Source organism: Mus pahari, chromosome 1 (genome assembly GCF_900095145.1).
Source record: "Mus pahari chromosome 1, PAHARI_EIJ_v1.1, whole genome shotgun sequence".
Lineage (NCBI taxonomy): Eukaryota > Metazoa > Chordata > Mammalia > Rodentia > Muridae > Mus > Mus pahari.
In genome coordinates, this window is record NC_034590.1 from 51,720,475 (window position 1) to 51,740,479 (window position 20,005).

The window sequence follows — 20,005 nt, forward strand, 5'->3', positions numbered from 1 at the left end:
TGTGTGTGTGTGTGTCTGTGTGTGTGTGTGTCTGTGTGTGTGTGTGTGTGTGTGTGTGTGTGTGTGAGTGTGTGTGTTTGGGAAGCTGGCCTGCTGGTCAGGATGCTCTGGTTGGGACAGGACAGGAGTGTGGCTCTGCACACCCTCTGTGCCCTCGCACACCTATTTCCCTCCTCCTTCCACAGCTGCTGTGGAGTGCAGATGCTGACAGGAAGCAGCAGTGCAGCTTCAAGGGCAAGGACCCAAAGGTGAGCTGAGGGATCTGGGCAGAACACTGAGCGGATACGGACACAGCCTGGACATGGCCAGCACTGGGCATGAGCCCCAGCCCCAGCCCCAGCCCCAGCCCCAGCCCTGTCCTCTATGTGATCCTGGATAAATAGATTCATCTGGCCGAGCCTTGGTGTTCTCACCTGTAAGATGGGGATAGTATGCCTGAATCCCTGGATAAACCAGTGCATCCAGGGCCCCTGACACTAAAAAAAAAACAAAAAACAGTGTCCCATTAGCGTTAGCACCAACATGAACCTGGTGAGGTGTGATTGTGTCTGTAAAGGGTTTCTAGTGGACAGAAGTCTGGCAGATTCTAGTTTGATTTTAGCCGGGACATTAGATGGGGTCCAGCCCAGTCCAGAGATCTTCTGTAGGACTTGCTGCCATTCCCAGAGGCCTCCAGGCCACGTTCTGGATGTGCCCCAAGCACGCACCCTTCACTCAGGAACAGTCAGCAAGCACTCGTTGGCAGTGTGGGGTGAACACGGTGCCTCCCACAAGCTCGACAAGTACTCTGGCCGTGAGCCACGCCACAGCCCCTCTTCAGCACTTGGTCTCTACTTTTAACTACTGGACACATTATGAAAAAGTAAAACCATGCTGTAATCCCAGAACGTGGGCAGGAGGGCTAGGGATTCAGGGTCATCCTGGACTACATAGCAGATTGATGGACTGAACTCCATGACACCATTTCAAAAAGCTATATATATGGAAGAAAAGCCAATGAGAAATCAGTTTATAAGGTGGTCATGAAAAAAAGAAAAAAAGAAAGAAATCAAATACCAGGGCTAGAGAGATGGTTCTGCAGGTATGAGAATGGGCTGCTCTTCCAGAGGTCCAGCCTGTTTCCCAGCACCCACATGGCAGCTCATGACCTTCTGTAACTCCAGTCCCCAGGGACCCGATACCCTCTCTGGCCTCCACGGGCACCTGGCACAAAAGAAGTCCACACATCAATGCAGGCAAAACACTCATGCACAGACAATAAACAAGAAGGAAAGCAGCTGGGTGGTGGTGTCACACACCTTTAATCTCAGTGCTCTAGAGGCAGAGGCAGGTGGATCTCTGAGTTCAAGGCCAGCCTGGTGTATGGAGTGAATTCCAGCACAGAAAAAACCCGGTCTAGAAAGAAAGAAAGAAAGAAAGAGAGAGAGAGAGAGAGAGAGAGAGAGAGAGAGAGAGAGAGAGAGAGAGAGAAAGACATCTGTATAGTTCGAAGACTATTTAGAAGAAGGTAAGGAACTTGACTGTGACATACCCAGACACTAGACAGGACTTTGGGTCTCACGTAGACAAGTGCTCTACCACTGAGCTGCATCCCTGATCCCCTGCTTCTGAGAGGCGGGTTCTCACTTTGTCACCTAGCCTGGCCTTTTCACCCAGGCTGGACTGGAACTTGTGGTCCTCTTCTCCCAGCCTCCTGAGCAGCTGGAAACATAGACTTGTACCGCCAGGCCTGTCTTGCCTGTGTTCTAAAAGGATGTCCTTGAGCCAGGCATGCTTGTGTCTCCTTGTAATTCTAGCACTTGTAAGGCACAGGTGAGCCTGGGCTGTGTGGTGAGACTGTCATAAATAAAAATAAACAAATGGGCCCCATTGTGTTGATGATAGTGTCCCCTCTGGAACTGAACACAAGGGAGACCATTGTGGCTCAGGCAGTGATGGTGCCTTATTCAGGGCACTATCAGAAAAGGGGTGAGAAATGATCAAATTCGGGGTTTTTGTTCATTGAAGGTTTAGCATCCAGGAAGGTGTGGAATTTGAGAGACAGCCAGGCCACGTCCTGCCTCTGGAAAGATGGAAAAACTTCAGTGGGTCTTGGGGTGTTGGTGGCACCAGTTTGGAAATTCCTATCAGATGCTTTGTAGAGGTGGAGTTTGTGCCAGGAGTTCAGGGCTAAGCAGTTCCTTCTGCTTTCCCTCCTGTCTCCCCTCTGGGTTGGAGGAGACTCCCCAGAGGATTGAGACACTCCGAAAGGTGGGATTACCCCCTCTACGGTGCCTTTACCTCAGAGAAGGAGCATTATTAGCCAACCTGGAAACTAGCTGAGCCCCAGCGCAGACCCAGCTTTAGCTCTGCCAGCCTGCTCCTGGCCCAGAGCTCCTGCTTTCTATTGTTCTGCCTTGGGTCTGGGGAAGAAGCCTCAGCCCTGCCCCCTAGTGGCATATGTGGACCTGACATTACTCTCCTTCCCCACAGCGTGACTGTCAAAACTACATCAAGATCCTCCTGCCACTCAACAGCAGCCACCTGCTCACCTGTGGCACGGCAGCCTTCAGCCCCCTGTGTGCTTACATTGTGAGTTCCCTCCTCTACCCGGGGCTTGGCTGCCTGGGGCACAGCCTTTCTGCCAGGGGAGCTCTTCCCTGGCCCTGATTCCTGGTGAAGGAGGACCCTCGGGGCAGGCTTCTAGGTAGCACCAGGCTCTTGAGACCGTGAGCCCATCATCCCGGCTGCCTCCCAGGCCCTCCTGGGTCTCCCTGCAGGGGCAGGGAGGGGTGCGTGCAGCCACCTTACCCAGAGAGCCCGACTGACTTCTAACTTTCTGCCCTCGGGTTTCTTGCCCTTGCTGTGCTTGGCGCCCCAGGTCACCTTGTGCACCCTTCAGTGTATGCCCACCCTGTGTCCCTACCCCGTCCCCTTACATGCTCTAGTGAGGATGGCATTAAGGCTGTTGCGGAGCAAGGGGCTTGGAGTCGGAAATTGCTGGGTTTGCATTGTGTTGCTCTCCCTGGCTCCAGAGCAATTTCCCACACTACATCTCTTTCCTGTTCGTTGGGGAATAGCGCCCAGTGCACACATTCGTTCACATAGACCCTGGGGTAAGGAGACACACACTTTAGAACCTGCGCACTTCTCTGCTGTGCACTTCCTTGTTCCATGTCTTGGTCCTGAGCCACTTGTCCACTCCCCTCACAGAACATAGCGAGCTTTACTTTAGCCCAAGATGAGGCTGGCAATGTCATTCTGGAGGATGGCAAGGGCCGTTGTCCCTTTGACCCCAACTTCAAGTCCACGGCTCTGGTGGTTGGTAAGTGGTGTCATGGGCTGGGCATTTTTGTGCTCTGTGGAAGATACACAGGGCAGGAGGACCAAATCTGGGGTGTGTCTGGGTTCTGGGCAGTGTGGGTCCCAAAAGTAAGGTGGTGTCCCCATGCTGTGCTGGTTCCCAGGGGGCATTGAGTGACCCTGGGCTGCCCTCTTCCGAGTCCCTGCTTCTGTCTAGGCAGGATGGATGGGGCTGTGGTCACTCAGGGCCCTGAGCAGGGCACAGGGACTGGGCCAAAGGAGCCATTCCCATGGGAACATTCTCTTGGCAGACGGCGAACTGTACACTGGAACAGTCAGTAGCTTCCAGGGAAACGACCCTGCCATTTCCCGGAGCCAGAGCTCCCGTCCCACCAAGACCGAGAGCTCCCTCAACTGGCTACAAGGTGGAGTTCTGCCTTGGCCCACTGAGCAGTTCCCTAACCCTTGGGAGGGGATGTTGTCCCCGAGGTTCCTGGACTGACTGTGTATCCTCCACTGGCCTCTGCAGATCCTGCCTTTGTGGCCTCGGCCTACATCCCCGAGAGCCTGGGCAGTCCAATAGGTGATGATGATAAGATCTACTTCTTCTTCAGCGAGACGGGCCAGGAGTTTGAGTTCTTTGAGAACACCATCGTGTCCCGAGTTGCCCGAGTCTGTAAGGTGAGTGGGAGGAAGCAGGGTCATCCACATCTGTGACCTTCCAGAGCCATCCTCCAGGGAGCCGCAGCCCAGCCAGCAACCAGTCTGTCACTCCTCTTCCTCCTCATCCTTGTCTTGAATCTGGTGAGCTGGGCTCTGGGCAGTGTGTCCCGGGGCTGGACTGCGTCTCCGTGCTATGCTGCTATCCTCTTTTGTTTCTTGTTTGGTTTTGGTTTTTCAAGACAGGGTTTCTCTGTGTAGTCCCGGCTGCCCTGGAACTCACTCTGTAGACCAGACCTCAAGCTCAGAGATCTGCCGCCTCTGCCTCCTGAGTGCTAGGAGTAAAAGCAGGCACCACCACTGCCTGGCTTCTTTTGTTTGGTTGGTTGGTTTTTTGTTTGGTTTGGTTTGGTTTGGTTTGGTTTGGTTTGGTTGGTTGGTTGTTTTTAGTTTCACTATATAGTTTTGGCCATCATGGGACTCACTCTATAGACCAGGCTGGCCTCAAACTTACAGAGACCTGTTTGCTTCTGCCTCCCAAGTGCTGGGATTAAAGGAAGGTGCCAACACTCCTGGTTGGCCTCTCTTCTTTTAATTGAGAAAATCTCACATTGAAGGTAGCTGTGAAGGTGCCTGCTGCAAAGCCTCACGCCCAGGGAGCCGGGCAGTGGGCGTCTCAAGTTTAAGACCACCTTGGATAACTTAGCAAGGCCCTGTCTTTTTGTTGGTTTTCCAAGACAGGGTTTCTCTGTGTGGTCCCAACTGTCCTGGAACTTTCTCTGTGGACCAGGCTGGCCTCAGATTCAGAGATCTGCCTGCCTCAGCCCACAGATTCTATCTTAAAATTTTAAATTGGTATCCCTCTCTTAGAGTCTTGAGTCCAGTGGCTTCAGACATCCTGTGTCACTCAGGCTAGCCTTGAACTTTTGGTAGTTTTTTTTTTGTTTGTTTGTTTGTTTGTTTTTTGATTTTTTTTGAGACAGGGTTTCTCTGTATAGCCCTGGCTGTCCTGGAACTCACTTTGTAGACCAGGCTGGCCTCGAACTCAGAAATCCGCCTGCCTCTGCCTCCCGAGTGCTAGGATTAAAGGCGTGTGCCACCACTGCCTGGCTACTTTTGGTGGTCTTGCTTGTGCCATCCCACTTAGTGTATACATTGCTGGGGATCAAGCCCAGGGTTATAAACACAAGACTTATAAGCTACTTGGAAAAGAAGTCCTTGGCTTTCTCTTAAACTGGAACCCAGGAAAGTGCACATAGAAGTGACCTGCAGTGAACAGCTGACGGCATCACTGTGTAAGCACACAGATTCTTGAGTTGGAGCTTCTAGACTCCAGCTTAGCTATTAAATGGCAGTGATAACATCACTAGCTATTGCATGGATTAAATTCTGCCATGTAAAGCTCTTAGGGCCCCTACTATGCTCACAAGAAGAAGCCACTGTTAATGTTAATGTTGCAGATCTGTTTACACTAATGTATTTGTATTAACTTAGTTACAAACCTGAGACCCGAGTTGTGCTATTTCTCCCTGTTTGCTCAGTAATCTGTCAATCATGGACAGCTTTTCCTATTCTTTAGTCATTTATGTGTTCATTGTGTTGAAATCCTACTTCACTCCCTGGCTGACTGCAAACTCTTAGACTTGGGCAATCCTCCTGCTTCATCCTCCTGGGTAACCTGAAGCTTCAGGTTCTGACGTGGCCAGTGATGCTAGCGTGCCAGATAGCACTGGCCGCCGAGAGCTCCCCTGTCCCTTCCCTATTTTCCCATGGTCCTTGTTTGCTCGTTTTCCACAGTAGGGAATGCACTTTCGTGATGGGAAACATACTAGATTTTAGGTACACATCTGTCCTGGCTCTCTTTCTCTCATTCTTCATTCCTGTGTGACTCAGCTACTGCTGAGGAGGGCTGGCAAGGTGACACTGTGACTCCAAGAATGGCCCTCAGCTTGTGATTAAGCCTGTGTCCCCTCTTCTCCTGCAGGGCGATGAGGGTGGAGAGCGCGTGTTGCAGCAACGCTGGACCTCCTTCCTCAAAGCTCAGCTCCTGTGCTCCCGGCCCGATGATGGCTTTCCCTTTAACGTGCTACAAGATGTCTTCACCCTGAACCCCAACCCTCAGGATTGGCTCAAGACCCTTTTCTATGGGGTCTTTACCTCCCAGTGGTGAGATGCTAAGATTTAGCTGGGGATAGGAGGATAAAGAGTGGCTAGACCCCCACTGATGGCATATCGAGCCTCACTTCTCAACTCTGAACACAGAGTTAATTTGACTATTTCCTTTGTAGGCACAGAGGGACCACCGAAGGCTCTGCCATCTGCGTCTTCACCATGAATGATGTGCAGAAGGCCTTTGACGGCCTGTACAAGAAAGTGAACAGAGAGACACAGCAGTGGTATACCGAGACCCACCAGGTGCCCACACCGCGGCCGGGAGCGGTAGGTATCAGTAGTGTTGTGCTCAGAGTGGCTTCTGGGCAGGCTTGGTCCCTGGACCATGCTGAGAGCAAGGTTGTACGGTCTCAGACAAACCATGAAGCTTCTCTGAATCTGATTTCTCTTCTTTGAAGTAGAACGTAATAAGCCCTGGCTTCCCGTCTTACCAAAGAAGATGCCCCATGAATGGCAGAGCACCTTCGGTCCTGCCTTGTCAGCTTGGCCTCTGTGCAGTGATGTAGATTGTCTTTAGTTGTCTGTCTCAGAGGCAGCAGTCTCGTGTAACCTGGGTTGTTTGAATTCCCAATCCTCCCAAGTCCTAAGTGTACAAGAGGATGCCACATACCCTGCTTTGCACAATACTGTACAATACTGTTACTGTCCCTTTACTCTGTCCACCCGACGAAGCCTCCTGCAGAAACCCTAGGGCAGAGAGAAACAGGACCTGGGTAGGTGTGGGAATTGGATGTGGCTAGCTGTACTGAGATTGATCCTGAGAACTTCCCGGGAGCCCTAGGGTAAGATACGTGGGTAAGGCCTCAGGCAAAATGAACAGTCACACTTTTTGAGACCTGTGTGCAAACTTGGTGAGGATCAATAGACCAGAGGCCAGCAGGAAACCCTGGCCTTGCTTTCTTCACACGTCAGATTTGCCTTTGGAGCAGCGCTGTGCGGAAAGGCAGATGTGCCATGATTTCTGGAGCATAGTTAGTGTGGCAGGGGCCGCTACTGTCCCTGGAGGCATGCTCCATGTTGATTCCTGTCCCTCATGTTTCTGCCTTCTTCAGTGCATTACCAACAGTGCCCGGGAACGGAAGATCAACTCGTCCCTGCAGCTCCCAGACCGAGTGCTGAACTTCCTCAAGGATCACTTCTTGATGGATGGGCAGGTCCGCAGCCGCCTGCTGCTGCTGCAGCCCCGAGCCCGCTACCAGCGTGTGGCTGTGCACCGCGTGCCTGGCCTGCACAGCACGTATGATGTCCTATTTCTGGGCACTGGTGAGTGCTTACGGCCCTGCAGGATTGAGTTAAGGAGGGGAATGCTTGCATGGCTGGTAGATCGTGGGCGGTGGGCTCTACCAGGGCCTGAGTCGTGTCCATGCTTCCAGGTGATGGCCGCCTGCACAAGGCAGTGACCCTGAGCTCCAGAGTGCACATCATTGAGGAGCTGCAGGTCTTCCCTCAAGGGCAGCCTGTGCAGAACCTGCTCTTGGACAGCCATGGGGTGAGTGGGCCTTGGAGTGAACTTGACCACTTTGACTGTCAACAGGCCAGCTTTCTGTCCCTCGCCAAAGCAAGACGGAAAGTTACAGAGCCCTGGCTGCTGACCATCAAAAGGATATGTGGCAGAACTTGTCAGGGGTGCCCTGGGATGACAGTGAGCGTGTGAGGCTAGTATGACAGTCCCGGTGCCTGTGCCTCACCCTCACTCTTCATGTTTGCCTGTGTAGGGACTGTTGTATGCCTCCTCCCATTCCGGGGTGGTGCAAGTACCCGTGGCCAACTGCAGCCTGTACCCAACCTGTGGAGACTGCCTCCTGGCTCGAGACCCCTACTGTGCCTGGACCGGCTCTGCCTGCAGGCTCGCTAGCCTCTACCAGCCTCATCTGGCCTCCAGGTGAGAACTCCCAAAGACCCAGTGACTCATCCTCATCTCTGAGCACTGCATCTTCTCTGGGACCCCTGCACGTGGTTATTTCTCAGTTCTCTGTGGCCATATAATCTATGTGGACCAGATAGACAGGGTTTGCCAGAATAAGAAACATCTAGTAAAGAAAATGTGGATTGCCACATGAACATAGCTTATTGTAAGTAAGGCTGTTCGGTAAGCCATTAAAACCATTAAAAAGTAGAGTAACATTTGGATTAGAGATGTCTGTTGAGAAAATAGAGATTTGCTAATTGGCACAGTGATGCACACCTTTAATCCTAGCATGCAGGGAGCAGAGGCGGTGAATTTAAGACCAGCCAGAACTACATAATGAGACCCTGTCTCAATTTAAATAAAAATAGGTATGAGTCAGCTGAAGTGGGGTTTGTCTGTAATCCAGTACCTGGCTTTATTGTTGTTATATTGTTTGTTTTTTGTTTTATTGAGACAGGGTCTCATGTAGCCTAGGTGTGGCCTAGAACTCAGTATATAGTGGTGGATGATCAGAAGAAAATAGGGTGGCTAGGACCTAATGGTGCTTGTGTATAATCCTACTAGAGGCAGGAGGTTCAGAAGTTCAAGGACATTCTCTGCAACATAATGAGTTTCAAGGCCAGCATGAGTTACATGAGACTTTGTCTCACAAAAATGGATGGTGCTGGAGACATGGCTGAGCAGTTAAGAGCACTGACTTTTCTCATAGAGGACTCAGGTTCCATTCCTAGCTCCTGTATCAGGCAGTTTACTACCAGCTGCTTAGAACTGGCTCCCTGCATACACCTGGCACAGTAAATTCTCCTAGGTATATGCAGATGCACATACATAAAAGGAATAATTATTATTATTATTATTATATATATATATTTTTTAAGAGGGATGTTCTCCAAGTGAAGCTCTTCAGCCCTACCCGTGGACTGGATTTTAACATGTCTTTGTATTTTCCTAAAATGGGTCAAATGAATGATCTCATTGTTTTAATACACATGGCATTTCTCATTTGTAGTGTTCTTTTGTTTACATCAAAAGGACACAAATTACTGCACACTTAAAGCACAGAAGTGGCACACTCCCTTAGCCGTATTCTTGTCTCATAGGTGGGGTATGGCTGCTGTCTGTCTTTAAATTTTTTCAGGAACTTCCATATTTGGGGGTGGTTTTGTGTGTGTGGCCTGAAGTCCCATTACTAGGGAGGTAGAAGCAGGAAGATCTGTAGTTCAAAGTCATCCTTGACTACATAAAAAGTTTGAAGCTGGGGCTGGTGAGATGGCTCAGTGGGTAAGAGCACCCGACTGCTCTTCCAAAGGTCCGGAGTTCAAATCCCAGCAACCACATGGTGGCTCATAACCATCCGTAACAAGATCTGATGCCCTCTTCTGGAGTGTCTGAAGACAGCTACAGTGTACTTACATATAATAAATAAAATTAAAAAAAAAAAAAAAAAAGTTTGAAGCTAACTTAAGCTATATAAATAAGGCCCCGTTTGGGCTAGATGCTTTGGCAAATGCCTTTAATCCCAGAGCTCAGGAGGCAGAGGCATACACCTGGTGGATCTCTGTGAGTTTTGAGACCAGCCTGGTTTACACATTCATTGAGTTGCAGGACAGTCCGGGCTGTGCAAGAAAGGAAAAAAAAAAAGACCCTATTTCAACCTCCCTTTTCTCCCCCAACTCTTTTTTTTTGTTTTTTGTTTTTTGTTTTTTGTTTTTTTGAGACAGGGTTTCTCTGTATAGCCCTGGCTGTCCTAGAACTCACTTTGTAGACCAGGCTGGCCTCCAACTCAGAAATCCACCTGCCTCTGCCTCCTGAGTGCTGGGATTAAAGGCGTGCGCCACCACTGCCCAGCTCTCCCCCAACTCTTGCACACATACACCGTCCCCTCCACCCAGTAAAACAAAACAACAACAGAACCCCAACCTTCTTAGACACTGATAAACTCCGGAAGCATGTATGTAAGATCTCCCTTGGCTGCTCCATAGCAGATTCTGGCAACTTCTGGAATGCTTGTGTTCTTTATGCTTGGTTGAGTTTTATTTTCTCCTTTTTTTTTTTTTTTTTTTTTTAAGATTTATTTATTGTTATATGTAAGTACACTGTAGCTGTCTTCAGACACCCCAGAAGAGGGCATCAGATCTCATTACGGGTGGTTGTGAGCCACCATGTGGCATTTGAACTCAGGACCTTTGGAAGAGCTGTCAGTGCTCTTACCCGCTGAGCCATCTCTCCAGCCCCCTATTTTCTCCTTTTTTGAGACAGGGTCTCACTATAGCCCTGGCTAGCCAGGAATTCATTGTGTAGACCAGGCTGGCCTCAAACTCACAGAAATCTGTCCCAGCTTCCCCAAGCGCTGGCATTAAAGATGTGTGCTACACTGCCTGGCTGAGCTTTCTAACTTGTAAGTACATGAAAATTCACCTTTTCTAGTGTACACACCTGTAATCCCAAAACTAGAGTCTAAAGTAGAAAAGTTGGCAGTTGAAGGGTAGCCTTAAAAAAAAAAAAAAGGGTTGGTGAGATGGCTCAGTGGGCCTGCTTGTGGACGTTGTACATCGTGGTGCGCACTAGGCTCCGCACCACGATGTACAACGTCCACAAGCAGCTCTTCTGGAGTGTCTGAAGACAGCTACAGTGTACTTACATATAATAAATAAATCAATAAATCTTTAAAAAAAAAAGAATAAAAGGCCTCCCTCCCTTTCTCTCTCTCTCTCTCTCTCTCTCTCTCTCTCTCTTTCTTTCGACAGGGTCCTGCTCTGTAGCTAGGACTGATGTGCACCTCATGGCCACTTGGGTTTTGAATTACCTTCTTTGGTGGGAGGGTCTCCTGTGTTGTGAAGATAACTGTGGGTTTCTGTACCTCCTGTGACTGCCTCCCGAGGGCCAGGCACATTCTGCTTTCATAGCAAAAGGAGGTTGTTTGTGACTTTTATTTGTAATAATGTGTAGACAGGGTTTGAGGAGACAGCTAAGACAGTGAAGTACTTGCCTCAAAAGTGTGAGAATCTGAGTTTGATTCTCAGAACACACATAAAAATGCCGAGCATAATGGTGGCAAGAGAGACAGGTAGACCCCTGTAGTTCCCTGCCCATCTGATCTTTCCTAGTTGTTGAACTCCAGGCCAATGAGACATTGTGTCTCAAAGGAGGTGGATGATGTTCGTAAGGATAACACTAAGGCTGTCCTCCAACTCTCCACATTAACACGCACACCTGTAATAATGACTAGAGGCGCCCAGTCAGCCCGGTAGTGGGGACTCTGCTCAGGCAAGTCTCCTGCACCTGCTTTGGACCTGGTGGTCCTTACACACCAGGTTCTCTGCCCAGGACCAACAATGGAGGGAAAAGGGAACACTGGCCCATGGGATTCTACCCAAGACTCTCTTATACCCAGGCCATGGATCCAGGACATTGAGGGTGCCAATACCAAGGAACTCTGCAATAATTCCTCATCCAAGGCCCGGATTCTTGTGCCAGGTAAGATGCCCTGGGAAAGGTGAGCCATATTTGCTTGGAAAACAACTCTAGGTATTTTTAGGTACAAATTTATTCCTCTAGCCCTACAAAGAAGAGTCCAGATCGTGAGTCACTTGGTCCCAACAATCGCCCAAGTTACCATTGGACTTAGTTAGAGTTTCTCTTGCTGGGAAGATATACCGTGATCACAGCTCTTATAAAGGGTAACATTTAATTGATGTTAGCTTACAGTTCAGAGATCAGTCCATTATTGTCATAGCAGGAAGCATGGTGGCATTGCAGGCACACATGTGCTGGAGAGGTAGTGAGAGTTCTAAATCTGGATCAGTGGACAGCAGGGAGAGAGAGTGTCACTGAGCCTGGCTTGGGCATCTGAAACCTCAAGGCCCAGCTCCAGTGACACACTTCCTTCAACAAGGCCACATGTCCCAATACTTAATTAATTAATTGCCTTTGAGCCTATGGGGCCATTTTCATTCAAATTACCACACTATCATAGCGCCAGATTGCAGGAGGGTGGGCCTAAGCCTGGGGCTGCTCTGGGCAGCGGCTTCTTCTACCCTATGCCTATTCTGCCCACAGGTAAGCCATGTAAACAAGTCCAGATCCAACCAAACACAGTGAACACCCTGGCCTGCCCACTCCTCTCAAACCTGGCCACTCGGTTCTGGGTGCACAATGGAGCCCCAGTCAATTCCTCAGCCTCCTGCCGTGTGTTACCCACCGGGGACCTGCTGCTGGTGGGCAGCCAGCAGGGGTTGGGGGTGTTCCAGTGTTGGTCGATAGAAGAAGGATTCCGGCAGCTGGTGGCTAGCTACTGCCCAGAGGTGATGGAGGAGGGGGTAATGGACCAGAAGAACCAGCGTGATGGTACCCCGGTCATTATCAACACGTCACGAGTGAGTGCCCCGGCTGGTGGCAGGGCCAGCTGGGGTGCGGACAAGTCGTACTGGAACGAATTCCTGGTGATGTGTACTCTGTTTGGGTTCGCTGTGGTGCTTCTGGTTCTGTTCTTTCTCTACCGACATCGGGATGGCATGAAACTCTTCCTAAAGCAGGGCGAGTGTGCCAGTGTGCACCCCAAGACTCGCCCTGTAGTGCTACCACCTGAGACCCGACCGCTGAATGGTGTCGGCCCTCCTAGCACCCCACTTGACCACCGAGGCTACCAGGCTCTGTCAGATAGCTCCCCGGGGCCCAGGGTCTTTACTGAATCAGAGAAGAGGCCGCTGAGTATCCAGGACAGCTTTGTGGAGGTGTCTCCCGTGTGTCCCCGGCCCCGAGTTCGACTGGGCTCTGAAATCCGAGACTCTGTGGTATGAGAGCTGACTTCAGATGTGGCCACCCTGACCTCAGGGGTTGTGAGTGTTCAGTGGAGGTCATCTACCTCTGCTTCTCACAGAACACAGCCACGGTACCCTGCCTGGGAGGCAGCTGGTACCACAGCCCCAACAGCCCAGCCAGCTGCTTCCAGTGTCCAGCCGAAAAGGGGGCTGGCTGCCTCCAGGGGCCAGAGAGTCCTTGTCTGGGTGGCAGAACTCTGCTACTTAACTGAGCCCTTTGTTTAAAACTGCAAATGTGAAGCCAGAGAGAGAGGAAGGAGAGACAGACAAGGAAAACTACGACATAGCCACTCCAGTTCAGCCTGCAGGGCTCTTGGGGACTTCTCCAAAGTGGCTTCGTGAGCGAGCGCAAGTTGGGAATCCCTCCCCCACTGGACTATTGGACTCTGCTGCTGAGGCAACCCTTTCTCACTGCAGAATCATGGCCCTGCTCCAGTTCCAGCCAACCAAGGGCATATCTGTGACCGCTGACACCCTACCACCTCAGGGACAGAGGGCTAGGCTGGCTCTGCAGCCCTCCTCACCAGACCCTGGGCTCAGTCCCAGTTCCCGGACTTCTCCAGCCTGTATCAGGCTGTAGCCTCAAAAGCAAGGGAGTGACCCCAAGGAGGGTTGTGACAGAAAACTGTTGCCTGCTGTCCTTTTCCAAGTCGAGAACCGTGTCCCCACCCATCTTCTTCTTTTTACCATGCTTTTTGAGACAGGGTTTCTCTGTAGCCCTGGCTGTCTTGGAACTCACTTTGTAGACCAGGCTGACCTCGAATTTAGAAATCAGCCTGCCTCTGCCTCCCAAGTGCTGGGACTAAAGGCGTGCACCACTACACCCAGCTCCACCTGTCTTCTAATTCCAGCAGACTCCTGGATCCCCGTTCCCTGACCTAGCTCACCGTACCGCTCCCGCACCTGTCACTCTAAGGGATGCTGACACTGCCCATCACAAGGACCCTGAACTTACATGGGTTTTATATTTTTTTTTTTAATAAGATGCACTTTACTTTCTTTTTTAAATAAAATCCGACAAATTATAGTTGTGGCCCAAATTCCTGAAGGACTTTGCTTTATGTGTAATATGAATAATATGAATATGTGTCCACGTGGAGACCAGAGGCTCTCCTTGCTTTATGTGTATGTGATATGAATATATGTATATGCAGAGACTAGAGGCTCTCCTTAGGTATGTATCATCCGTAGGAATTGCATTTGCCTTGTTAGACAGGATCTCATTCAGGTTCACCATTAGGCTAGAGTGGCTGGTTAGTGAGCCCGGGCGGGGAGCCTCCTGTCTCTGCCTCCCCAGCTCATGGACTGAGGGCCTCATCTTGTGAGGCAGACACTTGACTAAGTGAGCTATCTCCCCAGCCTGGCATTGCTTTGGGGTTTTATCTTTCTGGGGTCCCTTTCTCTAAAGTCTGATGTTACCTGGGAGGGTGTGGTCTTAGCAGGATGACTCCCTTCCCTCTGCACCCAGTTTAGAGCACAGACAGGGCTTTTTGTCACTCTCTAGTGTTTTAAGTTTTCAGATGATATGGAAAACTGACTTTTTTCTTCAGTGGACCATTCTGTAAGCTCTCACACATGTGGAAATGAACTTGAATTCAGTGGACCATTCTGTAAGCTCTCACACATGTGGAAATGAACTTGAATGTCTCCAGAGTAGGGGTGATCAGAGGCGACAACACGTCCAGATCAGAAGCACCTACATGTCCAGTCCTGATGCTGCTGTCATACAAGGAAGTCAAACATTTCTAAACCTTTATTACCAATTAGTAAACACAGTGATGACAACAGCAGTGACAAGGGGGAGGGTCCTCCCCTGCCAGAGGGCCAGACTCTGCAGCGCCCTCTCCAGGCTGGGCCAGCACTGGCCCTGACAGCGCAGGCGTAACCTTGGCCACATCTCGGCAGTGGCCGGTCTTGGACAGGATGTTGGTACTTAGAAGCCGTCACAGGACAATCTTAAAGGAGCTGCAGGAGCGAAGAGTGAGTTGGGTTTGGCTTTTTGGTTTGGTGCTGGGGATCGAACCCAGGGCCTGACACATGTTAAACATGTACACTCTACCACTGCGCTATACCCCAGCCCAAGTTGGGTTTCCTGATAGAAGGGGGTGATACAGCCCTGACTAACCATACCCACTTCGCCTATGACTTTTTTTGTCCTTCTGAAACAACTTCTGGCTGGCATGGAATTCACTGTGTATATACCTAGCTAGCCTTGCATAGGCAACAAGCTTGCCTTTACCTTCTGTGTGCTGGGATTATAGACCTGCACCACCACAGCCAAAGGTTCCTGTTTGAGGAGCTGGACATGGAGCTCAGTAGAGTATTTGCATAACAGGTTTGAAACTGTTCAGTTCTTGGTACCACAAAACTAGACATCCTAGTACTCAGGAGGTAGAGAAGAGGAACCAGAAGTTTAAAAGTCCAGGCTGGGTGTGCTGGTGCACAACTTTAATATCAGTAATGGGCAGGCAGAGGCAGGTGGAATTTAAGGTCAGTCTCAGCAACATGAAATCCTGTCTCAAAAAAACCAAAAATGGAGTGGGCTGGGTCCCCTGTGTCGTCTCTGAAAGACCATCCTGAACCATGCCTCGGATACCATCCCAGAGTAGATGGGTACTCGGAAAGCCCCTGTCATACCTGGCAAAGTCTGGTGAGCGCGAGATGACATGCTGGAACTCGGAAAGATTGATGGTCCCATCCCTGTCAATGTCTGACTCTTCCAGGATCTAGGGAAGAGAGGACTTTAGGTGTTCAGCTCCAACCCGTCCCACCCGACACACCGCCGCCAGAAGCCTCAGCTCACGTTGTCAATCAGCTGCTTCATCTCAGAAGCGCTGAGCCGAGTGTCCTCACCCTCTCCTGTGAGGCAGTTCACAAGCTGGCTCAGGTCTCCTCTGTCCAGGGTCCCGTCGTCATCAAAGTCTAAGCAGCAGACACAGGGAGCAACGAGGATGTGCTCAAGAGGCAGTCTGTAGGCACACACCTACCCTCATTCCCTGTGTGGGAAGGAGTGGGGTCCAGCCAATCTCACAGTGCTTACCAAAGATGCGGAAGGCATAGTGTGACTTGATGTCTGGGGTTGCTGTGTCACTGAAGACACTCAGGAGGTCCAGGAAGTCCTCAAAGCTCAGGCTGTCTCTGGTAGGCGACGTGGAGAAGACCATGCAGATTCGCTCCTTGAAAGGGTTGGCCTACATAAGAAAGCCTTCTGTGAACATCACAGGGCATGGCCTGGGTTACAAACTCAGCCAGCTCAACTGGAAACTTCTTCTGAGGCAGGGTCAGCCTCACAAACCCATGCTGGCCTCCAACTCCTCATCCTCCTGCCTCTACCTTCCAGGTGCTGGGTTGCAGGTGTGTACCACCATGCCTGATTCCCTTCTGGAAACTCGAGGAAGCTCATCACAGTAGCGGCACTATGGAGTTGAGGCTGGAAGGGGAGGACATGGAGGGCACTGGAGGGACCACAAAGCCAGCCAGGGAAGGGGCAGAGGTGCTCCCTGGGAGTCTCACACATATCATAGGTAGAGTCATAGCAGGAAGAGAGGCACGCTAAGCACAGCCACAAGAGGAGCTGATTATTATAGTTGTGCATGTGCACACGTAAGCACATGTGGAAATCAAGAGTAACTTTTCATAGACTATTTTCTTCTACCATGGGTCCCAGGGACCAAACTTAGGTCCTTGGGATTACAAGACAAGGGATTTTGTTTCTGGATTTTCTTTTTTTGTTTGTTTGTTTGAGACAGGGTTTCTCTGTATAGCCCTGGCTGTCCTGGTGTCTTGAAAAACAAAAAAAAAACCAAAAAACCAAAAAAAAAAAAAAAAAAAAAATAGCAATTATAACCCAGGCAATGGTGGCACACGCCTTTCCTCCCAGGCAGATCTTTGAGTTTGAGGCAGCCTGGTCTACAAAGCGAGTTCCGGGACAGCCAGGGCTACACAGAGAAACATCTTGGAAAAAACAATACTCATTATTACTCATAGCAAGCCGGGCATGGTGATGCATACATATAATCCTGGTGCTCACAAGGCAGGAAAAGGGGGACTGAAGCTAGTTCAAGGTCAGCAAAGGCTGTGTGTGTAGTAAAAGCCGGCATCAGAAAAACAAAGTGGTCAACTGCCTTAGCCAGTGCAGTGCTCACCATGTAAACATACAGACCTGCATTCAATCCTCAGAACCACTGGTTTTAAACAGGAAGAGTGGGCTGAAGAGATGGATCAGGGATTACAAGCCCATACTGCTCTTATAGAGGACCTTAGTTCAGTTCCTGGCACTTGTACAGGGTCTTTTTTTTTTTTTTTTTTTTTTCTGGTTTTTCGAGACAGGGTTTCTTTAGCCCTGACTGTCCTGGAACTCACTTGGTAGACCAGGCTGGCCTCAAACTCAGAAATCTCAAGAGTGCTGGGATTAAAGGCCTGCGCCACCACACCCAGCTAGTTCCTGGCACTTGTGAGGAGCAGCTCGCAACCACGTATAACCCCAGCACCAGGGGACCCATGCTTTCTGTACTCCACAGGCACCAGCACTTACATGTGTACACATCCCACACAATTACACGTCATCATCATCATCAAAATAAAACCCCAGGGTGTGGTGGCTTGTGCTGACAATCAGTGGGAAGGGTTACGGGAGGTAACGGCAGAGAGAGGGTGGGTAAAGTGGGTAGAGAATTGAACCTTGAGCTCTGGAAGGCTGAGGATCTGCTCAAATGGTACTCGAGTGTGCAGTGACTCCTCCACGGTCCGCTGCTCTGGGGGAAGCAGCTCGCAGAAGCGTCTGTGGGCTCTGGCAGAGAGAGGGAAACTTATTGGTGGCCTCAAGCAGTCAGTCTCCCTGTATTTACGACAGACCCATTCTGCGGTTTGAATGCCCTATAAACCAGCTGTGAAACTAAGTCACACATTCAGGATTCCCAGTCATTGGGCAACCTTTAGCCAAAGAGGGGTAATTCACAGAACAGCAGAGGCTTGGGGTCCTTTCTTAGGGTGGGCATTTACAAGAAGAAGAACTTAACCCGTGTCTGCAGACACTTTATCTGAAGGGACTCTGGCTAGCTTGGTGAGCTTGCTTCTGGCAGGCCTTGCTCACTCTGCAAGGCCCAATTCCTTCTACCTTGCTACCAACCTACATTCCTAAAGCCAGCCCCCCCCCCCAAGTCTATTCCCTCATTTGGCCACTTCCTGAGGCCAACTACCATGGTCCAGCTATCAAAGTATTCAAGTCCAGCAATCAAAAGCCACTTTTGGCTAAAATTAGATATCTCATCGTAGCACTGGGTTTCCCCTTGTACCTTTATAATCTGCCATTTTCCTATGTCCACATCTGTCTCCTCTCTATCCAGAGGCAGTCCTTCCTCCTGTAAGACAAATACCCCTTCCCCCTCTCCCTTGTTCCCTTCCCCGTCTTTCTGTCCTCTATCTCCTGTCTTTGTTATTTCTTGCCCTCTGTCCCTCTAAGGCAAATAAATCTCCTTTGTGCTAAGAACTTGGTCTTGGGGTCCTGAGCCGCGACTTTCCCTTTCAGTATCAGGCATTCTTTGCAACAGCCCTGGCAGGAAAAAGATAACTCTAAGGACATTTGTGCCTGTCCCTTTGGCTATTGAACTACAGAAACAATGTCCCCGAGAAATTGGAATTCCCCGGTAATCTCCTGTTGTGAGAAGGATGAATTGAAGCCTGTTGTCTACTTAGGAGGAAATGTCTACCAGGAAGAGATTTTACACGGACAGTTCTGGTAATTTGTCAGATCACCTTTCATGAGATTAGAGCTGAAAATGACGGAGAGACTCCATCTTGACCAGGACTGCTGCTTAATTTTACATACCTCCTGCCCTTTATTTAAATATAAATCTTACATCAGCTGGACAGGAAGATTGACTTAAAGATGGGGCGAGGAGCGGCCACGTCCATTCTTTGCTTCTTTTTCCCAGTGTGGCCACACTGGATACATTTTGTTTCTCTGCTTTTCAATATTGTCTCTTTCCTTGGCCCACTGAGGGCAGTTAGCACAGCCTAGCTGGTTAGGGCTGCCTGTGTGGACCAAGTACCTGGACTCTAACATTACAGTAATGAAAACACATGCCACCTTCACTCCAGAGATTCCTCTCAGCCACCACCTCTTTCCCAATAGAATTTCATTGCCGTGGAGCGACTAGGAACCTAACTCAACCGCTCTGGCCAGCAAACCACTTAGAGTGTGCTTTATAGTCAAGTTCCCAGAACTCTCTGAACCTGGTTCCGTGATCTCTAACCTCCTCCTGAAGTAATGTGGGAATCACTCAAGAGCTACTGGGCAGAGTAAGGGTTCAGTAAACGTTAACGGTTGCTGAATTAAACAGGTAAAGTTGGGATTGGAGCGAGCCAGGCACAAGACATCTTGGTTTTGCCAGAAGGCAAAGTCCGCAAAGAGTCACAGCAGTTCCTTTTAGAAGCGAGCAGGAAGCTCGGCAGTGAGGAGGCTGAGGAGCTCAAACAGTTCAACTTTTCCTGGATACACACAAGTGTTAGCGTGGTGCAAAGGTGAGGCTCTGGAGCGGGCGGGACTTGCAACTCTGAGCCTCCGATTCCAGATCCAGTGATCCTGACATCCCTGAAGCACAGCCCCACCCTCGGAGGTGAGACGTCCAGTCCGTACCCCGCGAGAAAAGCACCCGCAAAGCCCTCCCCCGGCAATCTCGAGTTGGAGGACGGGGGGAGGGGGGTGTCAGGGCAGCACTCACAGGAGGATCTCCTGCTTGGTCAGGAACGTCAGGTCCTGAAAGGCAAATCCAGACAAGGGTCTGCAAGCCGCCCGAAAGCCACGGCCGCCCCGCCACCTGTTCCCCGAACCCCACTCCCCTGCGCGGGCCCGCACGCGAGCTCCGCGAGAACTGGCGCCCCGCGCACCTGGTACTCGGCCAGCAGCTCCTTAGACAGGCGACTGCCCGAACCTCCCATCGCCGCGGTGCGCGCACAGCTAGGCCAACTCTCCCCGGGACGCCGGCAACTTTCTCACTTCCGTCCTCGGGGCCGCGTCCCCGCCCAGTCCCCGCAGCAACCGCTGCCTGGCCTCCGCCCCCAGGCCCGCCCCTGCCTACAGTGCCCCGCCACCCTAAGCGCCGCTCAGCGGGCCAGGAGAGCTGGAGGGAGGGCCCGGGGAGGAGCCGGACGCGCCGGGGCG

At 50.7% G+C, this 20,005-nt stretch overlaps 2 protein-coding genes across 2 annotated transcripts in view; one reads left to right on the forward strand and one right to left on the reverse strand.

Annotated features, from left to right (window-relative positions):
* The window catches only part of Sema4b (semaphorin 4B), a 41,279-nt gene extending 27,284 nt beyond the window's left edge, over positions 1–13,995 (forward strand). Inside the window, exons 4-15 of the mRNA XM_021196638.2 lie at positions 186–248; positions 2,473–2,571; positions 3,193–3,304; positions 3,594–3,707; positions 3,812–3,963; positions 5,927–6,108; positions 6,231–6,381; positions 7,167–7,377; positions 7,488–7,603; positions 7,830–7,996; positions 11,418–11,500; positions 12,083–13,995. Of these exons, the coding sequence (XP_021052297.1) occupies positions 186–248; positions 2,473–2,571; positions 3,193–3,304; positions 3,594–3,707; positions 3,812–3,963; positions 5,927–6,108; positions 6,231–6,381; positions 7,167–7,377; positions 7,488–7,603; positions 7,830–7,996; positions 11,418–11,500; positions 12,083–12,822 (2,190 nt within the window). The 3' untranslated portion in view covers positions 12,823–13,995. The remainder of the gene's footprint in view (positions 1–185; positions 249–2,472; positions 2,572–3,192; positions 3,305–3,593; positions 3,708–3,811; positions 3,964–5,926; positions 6,109–6,230; positions 6,382–7,166; positions 7,378–7,487; positions 7,604–7,829; positions 7,997–11,417; positions 11,501–12,082) is intronic.
* Positions 13,996–14,578: 583 nt separating this feature from the next.
* Positions 14,579–20,004, reverse strand: Cib1 (calcium and integrin binding 1). Its single transcript, XM_021202103.1, has 7 exons — positions 19,732–20,004; positions 19,566–19,600; positions 17,524–17,632; positions 15,884–16,034; positions 15,647–15,765; positions 15,481–15,569; positions 14,579–14,808 (listed from the first exon to the last, which is right to left on the reverse strand). The coding sequence occupies exons 1-7, from the start codon at positions 19,780–19,782 to the stop codon at positions 14,787–14,789; spliced, it is 576 nt and encodes a 191-aa protein (XP_021057762.1). The 5' UTR covers positions 19,783–20,004; the 3' UTR covers positions 14,579–14,786.
* Position 20,005: the final 1 nt, after the last annotated feature.